The 10,000-nt window shown below is 40.6% G+C and overlaps 1 protein-coding gene across 2 annotated transcripts in view; it reads left to right on the forward strand.

The window, feature by feature from the left end:
- Positions 1-10,000, forward strand: part of LOC135089017 (trafficking kinesin-binding protein milt-like) — a 188,756-nt gene that overhangs the window by 38,242 nt on the left and 140,514 nt on the right. The window contains exon 1 of one of the 2 annotated variants that reach the window (XM_063984155.1): positions 663-683. The exons of the other annotated variant lie outside the window; for it this stretch is intronic. Coding sequence (XP_063840225.1) covers positions 678-683 — 6 coding nt within the window. The 5' untranslated portion in view covers positions 663-677. Of the gene's footprint in view, positions 1-662; positions 684-10,000 lie in introns of those variants that run through there. 2 annotated transcript variants of the gene reach the window in all.

Here is a 10,000-nt window from a genome sequence, read left to right on the forward strand (position 1 = left end):
CTCTCTCTCTCTCTCTCTCTCTCTCTCTCTCTCTCTCTCTCTCTCTCTCTCTCTCTCTCTCTCTCTGTCTCTCACACACATTATTTCCTTTCTATTTATCTATTTGGACGACTTTTCTTCAGTTTATTTATTTATTTTTCAGTTCCCCCAATGTTTTATTTCAATCTATACCTCGTTTTCTTTTTCTATACGTTTACTGATGCATAATTCATTTTTCGCCTCTTTTAATTGTATTTTATTTTTTTTTCTTACCTGTGTTGTGTGTGTGTGTGTGTGTGTGTTTGTGTGTGTGTGTGTGTGTTTGATTTATTCATATATATATTTTTTTTTCTTGTGTTGCCAAAGGTTAAGCTAATTTATTTATGTGAATCTGGAGGATGAGGAAGAGGAGGAGGAGAAGAAGAAGAAGAAGAAGAAGAAGAAGAAGAAGAAGAAGAAGAAGAAGAAGAAGAAGAAGGAAGAAAAGGAGGAGGAGAAGGAGATGGGAGAGGAAAGAAATCTACTGAGATAAACTAAACGTGTGAGAGAGAGAGAGAGAGAGAGAGAGAGAGAGAGAGAGAGAGAGAGAGAGAGAGAGAGAGAGAGAGAGAGAGAGAGAGAGAGAGAGAGAGAGAGATTGCTTGAGAACGTGACACGGACTAGAGCGAAGAGGAGAGGGGGAGAGAGAAGAAGGTCATATGGAGGTAAGAGAGAGAGAGAGAGAGAGAGAGAGAGAGAGAGAGAGAGAGAGAGAGAGAGAGAGAGAGAGAGAGAGAGAGAGAGAAATGGCGACAGGAAATTAGGGAGGGGAGGATGAAAAGAATGGCTAGAGAGAGAGAGAGAGAGAGAGAGAGAGAGAGAGAGAGAGAGAGAGAGAGAGAGAGAGAGAGAGAGAACGTGCAACATGTCACGTAGGAGAGGCTCTGCTGTTACCTGGCTGTCTTCTCTTCCCTTACCTGGCTGTCTGGCTTACCTGGTCCCTGCTACCTGTCTCTACCTGGTACTGCATCACTCCTTCAGGTGTTCTGCCTCTCAGGTGTTGCTCTTACGCTGTGTTACCTGCTAATTGGTGTTGTTTTGTGGTATTTTCTTGTGTTTCTGTTACTTGGTGTTGTAATTTTGTTGTTGTTGTTGTTGTTTGTGTGTTATTTGGTGTTTAATTCGTTATTTTTTTTATTTTTTTCTATTTTTTTATTTGTTTACTTGTGTGAGTCTTAGTTGTTGCGTTCCTCTTTTCCTTCTTTTTCCTTTTTTTTTGTCTATTCCTTCTCGTTCTGTATTTTTTTTTTTATTATTATTATTGTTCTGTTCCGCTATTTTATTTATGTCCTGGATGATTTTGGCGTTCTCCTGTGTTCTTTTGCTGTTATTTTCTTTATTTTTTTTTCCTTGTGTCTTTTTCTTTTTTCTTATTTTGTCTCTTATTTTTTTTTGCCCCGTCTTTTGTTTCGTATCCTTTTTCGTCTTTTTTTTTATGGATTTATGTTTCTTTCTCTCTCTCTCTCTCTCTCTCTCTCTCTCTCTCTCTCTCTCTCTCTCTCTCTCTCTCTCTCTCTCTCTCTCTCTCTTTATCTACTTGCTTTAATGGTGTGGCAATCTCTTTCTTATCTTCCTGCGACGCTGAACTGAAAAATTAGTCTCTCTCTCTCTCTCTCTCTCTCTCTCTCTCTCTCTCTCTCTCTCTCTCTCTCTCTCTCTCTCTCTCTCTCTCTCTCTGGACTTGTGTTTAATTTCTTCCTATATATCTTAACTTTCTATTATTTTTTTGTTGTTTTACTTATTTTCTTCAGTAACAGTCTGCTAAGGGCCAACAAATCTGCTGCTGTTTGTTCTTCCTTCGTGTTCCCTTTTGTTGCTTCTGCTTCTCCTCTTCCCATTACCTTTTTTTCTTGGAAGGATAAAGGCGGAGGAGGAGGAGGAGGAGGAGGAGGAGGAGGAGGAGGAGGAGGAGGAGGAGGAGGAGGAGGAGGAGGAGAACCGCAACTGTACACTCACTCCTTTCTCCTCTCCCTCCTTCTCTCCTATCCTCTCCTTCCTCCTTCCTCTCCCTCCTTCTCTCCCTTCTCCCTCCTTCTCTCCTTCCCACGTCTGGTTTTTACTCTTAATATCCTGCAACCACGCCCTATCTCTCTCTCTCTCTCTCTCTCTCTCTCTCTCTCTCTCTCTCTCTCTCTCTCTCTCTCTCTCTCTCTCTCTCTCTCTCTCTCTCTCTCTCTCTCTCTCTCTCTCTCTCTCTCAAGCTGGAGGGTTGTTCCTTTCTTGTGTTCCTTTGTGTTCCCTAAATGGTGGTGCTTTGTGGAGAGGGGGTGTGAGGGTGTGTGGTTTTGGGGAGGCGGGGTGGGCGCGTGACTCTTACCTGGGTTTGCGGTCACACCTGTAATATTAGATGTGTGTGTGTGTGTGTGTGTGTGTGTGTGTGTGTGTGTGTGTGTGTGTGTGTGTGTGTGGAAGTTAATGAGTTTCTGTTTCTCTCTTTTCATTTATTTATTTATTCATTCATCTATGTATTTATTTATGTATTCATTTATTCACGTATCTGTTTATTTATTCATTTATTCGTGTTCTCTCTTTCCTCCTTTGTCTTTTTTTTTTCTTTATGCAGTGTTTGGCATTTTTTTTCCCTTGGTTCTTTATTATCATTATTATTATGTATCTTTTTGTTTCTTTTCTTTCTTTCTTTCTTTCTTTCTTTCTTTCTTTCTTTGTATTTCTTTTTACTCGTGAAGGACACAAAAAAGAAAACTCTAAAATGATCGCTTCCATAACCAAAAATAACAACAAATAAATAAAAAAGAACACAATTTAGAAAGATAACCCGAATGAAGCTCCGAAGATGTCTCACTACTCCCCTCATGAAACAGTGAAGCAGTTACTCACAGCAAAATGAGAGATCAGTACAAACACAAGGGGGAGTCCAGAGTTCGCAGGTCCACGGATCATGCACGGGACAGCTGAGTAATGACTGTGACGAATCGGGGAAAGGGAGAAGAGAGAAGATGAATAAGGGAAGAGAGAAAACACTTTAAGAATGGTAATAGATTGGGAAGGAGGCAACAGAATAATAATAATAATGATAACAAAGACTCCCACTGAGGCGCCAGTCCCTAAATAGAGTCAGAAACGAGTAAAAAAGTAGAGGATAAGTGTCTTGAAACCTCCCTATTGAAAGAGTTGAAGTCATAGGAAGGAGGAAATACAGAATCAGGCAGGGAGTTCCAGAATTTACCAGATACAGGCAATTCAGGGTCATGGAAGTTCACGGGAGGACATTCTAAAGGGGTCACTGTGTTCGGTCCCTGGTCTGGTCGTGAACAGTACCAAGTTATTTTCCTTAAGTGTACAGCTGGATTACCTCCACCCACTTGGGTTATCCCCGTGTGCACCCCGCTATCCTCCCCGCTCTCTCTCTCTCTCTCTCTCTCTCTCTCTCTCTCTCTCTCTCTCTCTCTCTCTCTCTCTCTCTCTCTCTCTCTCTCTCTCTCTTCCCATTCACTTTTCTTGTGTTCTTTAGCTTTTCTTTTCTTTTATCTATTCTCTGACTGTTTTCCCTCCCTCCCTCCCTCCCTCTTTGTTTCTTAATGTTGACTCTCTCTCTCTCTCTCTCTCTCTCTCTCTCTCTCTCTCTCTCTCTCTCTCTCTCTCTCTCTCTCTCTCTCATCTGCTTCGCTCTTCTTTTCCTGTTTCCCTTATTTCTTCATCTTTTTTCCCCTCTTCTCTTCTTCCTCTTCAGTGTGTGTGTGTGTGTGTGTGTGTGTGTGTGTGTGTGTGTGTGTGTGTGTGTTTGGAGGAAGGATTGGAATAGAGAGAAAGGAAAGAAGGAAGGAAGGAAGTAGGACAGCGATAAGAAGATGGAGGACAAAAGAGAGAGAAAATAAACACAAATATAGAATGAGGAGAAGGAGGAGGAGGAGGAGAAGGAGGAAAACTCATAGAAATTAAGAAATGGGAAAAAGGAAACTGCAGATAGAGGATAAGGAAACGAGGAGGAAGTAAGAGGAAAAGGAGAAGGAGGAGGAAAAAGAGGAGGATGACGGAGAACAGGAAACAAGGAAAAACCGTAAGGGGCAAAAGTTCCCGAAGAGAGGAAAGGAAAACTTGATTGGAAAATGCATGAGTCAGATTTTTTTATTCCTTTGACATTTTTTTTATTCCTTCATTTGGTTCTCTTACGTTGAAAAGTTATTAGGGATTTTGACGACTAGTTTAACCCTCTGACCGGTATTTGCTGCATCTTGACTTGTTCTACAGCTACATTCTATCTCTGAATTGTGTACGAGTTGTAATGTCTATTCTTTTTTCATCTTGACTTGATCTGCAGCCACATTCGACCTTTAAACTGTCTAGAAATTGTTATAGTCCTCTTTTTCATCCATAACTTTTTTTTTTTTTGCAGATGCTTATTAAAATTTCTTCATAAGTTGCTTTTTGTGCCATTAATGGTTTGGTATCGTTGTAAAATGTAGAAAAAAAAAACGTGATGTTCGTTGGTTTATCAATGTATGGTTATATTTAGATGTGTTTATATAATTTATATATATATTTCATACAGGGACTGCCACGTGTAGGCCTGATGGCTTCTTGCAGCTTCCCTTATTTCTTATGCCCTTATGCTCTTAACAGTATTCATAACCCTTAACTAAACACTTAACAGCAATAATAACCCTTAACACTAACACGTCACCTGGTCCAAGCCTTCAAGAGGGAGGTTGTAACACACTCGTCCAATTCTGGCTAATCCTTTTGACTCTCGTTTAGTAGCTGGCATCTCAATGGGCCTTTTCGTACCCATCAGCCAAAAGCCTTTCTTACGTAAAAAAAAAAAAAAAAAGTAAGACGGAATTATGGAAACCAGGCACTGCAATTAACAATACAAATAATAATGATAAGAGTAATAGATAACTTTGTGCAAGCATCCATAGATATCTTGTAATGATGAGTCGCATTGACGTCACTCTCCGCCTCCCAATGCTTGTCCTTTGCTGCTTTTGAATCCAATATGACCACTAGAACCCGAGCCAGGCAGCGTGTTGTGTCATCTGCTGGCCAAGGTGATCACACGTACGTGAGTCATGGCCGCCATCTGTGCGTCTCCAGCTGATGGTTGCACTTGTTACTGACTGAAAGCTGAGCAGCAATTGAGGATGAACAGAAAAGACAGGAGAGTGTTGACGGAAAATGCTTTAAACTTACTGGGAAAAGGACAGTTAAGGGGAGAAGGTAGATGGAAAGTACTTGAAAATTGCTGGAAGAAAAAGAAAAACGGACTGTAGTTGATGATAGAAAAGAGAGAAGAGTGTAGACAGAAAATACTTGAAATTTACTGAAAGAAAATGGCCCGTAGTTGACGTTAAACAGAAAAGAGAAAAAATTGTAGAAAAAAACTGCAGAAGCCTTGAAAAGAAAAGAAAAATTGGACAGGAATTGATGATACGCAGAAGAGAGAGAGAGAAAGAGAGGAGTGTAGAAAGGAAGCGCTCGAAACCTAGTGGAAAAGTACAGTAATTAATGATAACCGGAAAGAAGAGAATACAGATGGAAAACACAGTGAACTTCCTGGAAAACTGGAAAGCAACTGATGATAAACAGTAACGAAAAGAGATTGCAGTATTTCGAGACAAAAAAAAAACTTGAAACATAAAAAAAAAAGACAATAAATGATGATGAACGAAAAAGAGAGAAAAAATATAGAGAAAAAAAACTTGAACATTAATGAAAGCTTGACAGAATGTGATGGTAAAGCAGGAATGAGAGGAAGATACGAACACAAGACACTAGAAACTTGCTGAGTCGCTGGACAGTCTGTGATAGCAAAGGAGAGAAGAGAACAGTATGGAGATACAACATCGCTGAACCAAACAACTTACCCGTGGATGCTGGCATGGTGACTTCTGAGGTAATTGATGCTCCGATTTACTCGTACCACAATCACACCCTTCCGCAAACACTCACACTCACATACACACACCACCACCACCACCACCACAATTCTAAGAGTCCCTACAGTTCGTGAAGGATCAAGTCAGTCAGTCAGTGCAATTAGTAAACAAGAATTTTTAGTTGACATTAACAAAACATTTACAGTACAGTTTTAATGAAGCTGCTCTCAGACCTTTTTTTTTTAGCGATTTTTACATTCATTTTATTCCACCCTCTTTGAATAGCACCCTCCCTCTCCCCCGCTCTGCTGCTTGTACGAATATCATAGAGGAAGGATACAAATACTTGTTGGTGTTGTAATATTCCGTGCGTATAGCTCAGGTGGAGGAGACTTAAGGTGAAAGTTCATGAGCTGTGTCCCCTTTATCACCCTTGTCACACTATTAAATCCAGGGGGTCATGATCTGTTTCTTCACGACCCCTGGAGACTCATGTGCTGTGTTCTGAGCTGACGTGAGTGTACGTGACTTGAGGGGCACCTGAGTTGAATCAAACGAGGCCTTCAGGTGTATGTAATGTATGCTCAGGTGTGTGTATGTGTGTGTGGGTGTATGTGTGTGTGTGTGGCGCCAGTGGTAGTTCAAGGTGTGAAAGCAAGACTGGTAGAAAAGCAGATAGACAGACAGATAAGCAAATAGATAAACAGAGAGATGAATTGACAGAACGGAGGCTGCCAGGAAGACAAACAGACTTAGAGATGAAGAAAAAAATATTAACAGAACAAGATTTAAAAACGAGCACCACGGAACAAAAAAAAAACAAGACAAACACAAAAAACAGAAGTATGACAAGAATGCAACAGAAAATAAACTCGAGTGGAGATACAAAAATAAAATAACAACAGGACAAGAAGCATAAAGAAAAAAAAAAGGCACAAAAAACAAAACAAAAAACAACACAAACACAAAAACCAAAATACGAAAGAATGCAACAAAAAAAATCAATAAAAATGAAGGTGGAAAATAGAAAGGTACTCCAATGAAAGGAAATCAGTTTAGTTTCCTCCTGGCGGTGTAGTGAAGTAACTCCGAGGCTCCTGACGACGCCGGGAGGAACGTCTGACCTCTTGACCTTCAGGGCGTGGTGCTGGGGACTCCTTCAGCTCTCCTTGACCCAACCACCACCGCCACAGCCGCAGCCACCACCACCACCACCACCACCACCATTGTCTTCTTTTCTATCACCCTCCTCCTCCTTCAGTATTTCTCTCTTAGATGTTCACTATGAAAAATGGTGATGATGAGGAAGAGAAAAAGGAGGTGGGCGAATGAGGTGGAGGAGGAAGAAGAAGAGGAGGAGGATTATGGATAAGGAGAACAAAGGAAGATGGAAGAAGAGGGAAGAGAAAGCAGAGAATGAGGAAACTGAATTATAACTGAGAAAATAAAATTAAAAGGAGCAGGAAGCGGAATGAGATAGGAAAATAAACAGAAGATGATCTACTTGGGGGAAAAATGATGAGGGAAAACGGTAAGAAGAGATGAAAAGAAAAAGTAAAGATGTGCTATTAGGAAAATATTATTGAGAGGATGGGAGAAAATAGTGTTGTTGTTGTTGTTGTTGTTACTACTACTACTACTACTACTACTACTACTACTACTACTACTACTATTACTACTACTACTACCACCACAATCACCATAACTTTCCATTAACTCTGCAGCAAGACTCAGAACTCCCACACTTACTGGCGGGGACTCCCACAATGCAATCGCTTTTTCGTACCTCAGGGAATCCAGTACTGTACAAAAACAAGGAAAAAGAAAACGGGACGGGGAGAAAACCGGGAGCACTTATATATTTTATTCTATTACGTTTTATCTCGTCGATTTTTGCGTTGAGAGACGAGAAGAGTGAAGGGAAATGGGCAATTGGAAAGGTGTATGGGGCAGGTAAATAAAGGCGATGCTGTAATGGGTTTTCACAAGTGTATATAACTGTCTTCCCCTGCTCAGGCCGTATTTAGGCGGAGAGGGTTAGACGAGGAAAAATTATTATATTATAGAGAGAGACAGAGAGAGAGAGAGGTGAATTTTTATGAGTAGATTTCTCTCTCTCTCTCTCTCTCTCTCTCTCTCTCTCTCTCTCTCTCTCTCTCTCTCTCTCTCTCTCTCTCTCTCTCTCTCTCTCTCTCTCTCTCTCTTACAAAGAACTAGTTCACATTAAGATATTCAATAAAAATGCAACACAAACAGGACTTTGCTTTTACTCTCTCTCTCTCTCTCTCTCTCTCTCTCTCTCTCTCTCTCTCTCTCTCTCTCTCTCTCTCTCTCTCTCTCTCTCTCTCTCTCTCTCTCTCTCTCTCCCAAGGCAGACAAGTTTGAAACACTCCTGTCATCCCCTTCATTATTCTGCCTATTCAAGTTCCCTCCGTTATTGTTTTAATTAACCTTTACTCAGCATTCTATCCTTCCTCACTAACAAATCCATACTTTACCCTTAGCAACCTTCCGAAGCACCTGCAATTTTTATCTTCTTCATTTCCTCTATCACGTCCCTCGGGGCTGGAGTATCGTCAGGCGGAAGAGCGTTGGAAAATCGGGCTGAGATGTAAACATACCGTGACGTCACAAGGCGGGTCCATTGTCATCACGCGGGGGAGTCTGCATGGGGACTCTGGAAGGCTGGATTGCTGAGGTGGGATCTCGCACGTATACAAGGCAGGGAGAAGTGAAAGTAGCGGCCCGATCCCACAGCCTTTGTACAGCCGACCCACAAAGGAAACCTGGGGGTGGAGGAGAGAAAGAGAGAGAGAGAGAGAGAGAGAGAGAGAGAGAGAGAGAGAGAGAGAGAGAGAGAGAGAGATGTAATTTGAAAATGCTAACACTACAAATCAGAAATTAGAGCCAGGGAGAGAGAGAGAGAGAGAGAGAGAGAGAGAGAGAGAGAGAGAGAGAGAGAGAGAGAGAGAGAGAGAGAGAGAGAGAGTTTGGCAGATGCAATTTGAAAACGCTTACACTGCAAATCAGAGAGAGAGAGAGAGAGAGAGAGAGAGAGAGAGAGAGAGAGAGAGAGAGAGAGAGAGAGACAGACAGACAGAGAAACTATCATTATTATTATACACATCTTATTCATGAACTTAATCTAGAGAAGTCACGGAGTCTAGTGATAAGGCAGAGCGAAGCGCCTCTTGGACCTGCCTGCCTGCCTGCCTATAAGTACATATTTGCTTGGCTGTCTCGGTGCCTACGTGAGAAATGTGCACGTTTACATTGACCTCTTAAGTACTGGTGGTGGTGGTGGTGGTGGTGGTGGTGCTAGTGGTGGTGGTGGTGGTAGTAGTTGTGTTGCTTTACGAAGGAGCACAAAAGATAAGGAACGGTAATATTTGGAAGGTAAACAACAACACTAGTAACAGTGTCAACACAAAAAGGTCATGAAACACTGTGATATACGAGTATTAGGAAAAAATAAATAAATAAATAAGACTGACCCAAAAAACGTTAGAAAGGTATTAAAAAAAACTTAAACATTAAATAAAAAAAAGTTTTGTAAGCTCATAAATTTTGAAAAGAAATGCCCCCCTAAAATCTCAGAAACACGTTGGAATATTAAAAAAATATATATATATATTCCCTACAAAATTACAGAAACAAGTCTCAGAAGCCGCAGAAATAATAATAATAAAAAATAAACATGAATAAATAAACCACATAAACAAACAAGAATATCAATAAAAATGCCTTTGAAATTCCTTCCCCTGCAAAAAAAAAAAAAAAAAAAAAATTAAAAACGACCTTCCAGAAAATAAAATAAAAATAAAATAAGTAAATAAAAGTAAAACAAGTAAAGTAAAAAAAGATAACAGTTATCGTGAAATTAATTTGACGTAAGATGAAGAAAGAAGAGAAGCAATAATTAATTAAAAAAAATAGAAAGAAAAAAAAGACGTCAATTTAATCCTGATACTTGATATGCACTTGTTTCTTTGCTGAGAGAGAGAGAGAGAGAGAGAGAGAGAGAGAGAGAGAGAGAGAGAGAGAGAGAGAGAGAGAGAGAGGGGGGAGGTGTATGTGCGTGTGTGGAAGGGAAAAAAGACCAGAGGAGGAGACGAGCTGAAAGGAGGGAGGAGGGGTGAGACGGC

This window comes from Scylla paramamosain, chromosome 32, assembly GCF_035594125.1.
Source record: "Scylla paramamosain isolate STU-SP2022 chromosome 32, ASM3559412v1, whole genome shotgun sequence".
NCBI classification, from domain to species: Eukaryota; Metazoa; Arthropoda; class Malacostraca; order Decapoda; family Portunidae; genus Scylla; species Scylla paramamosain.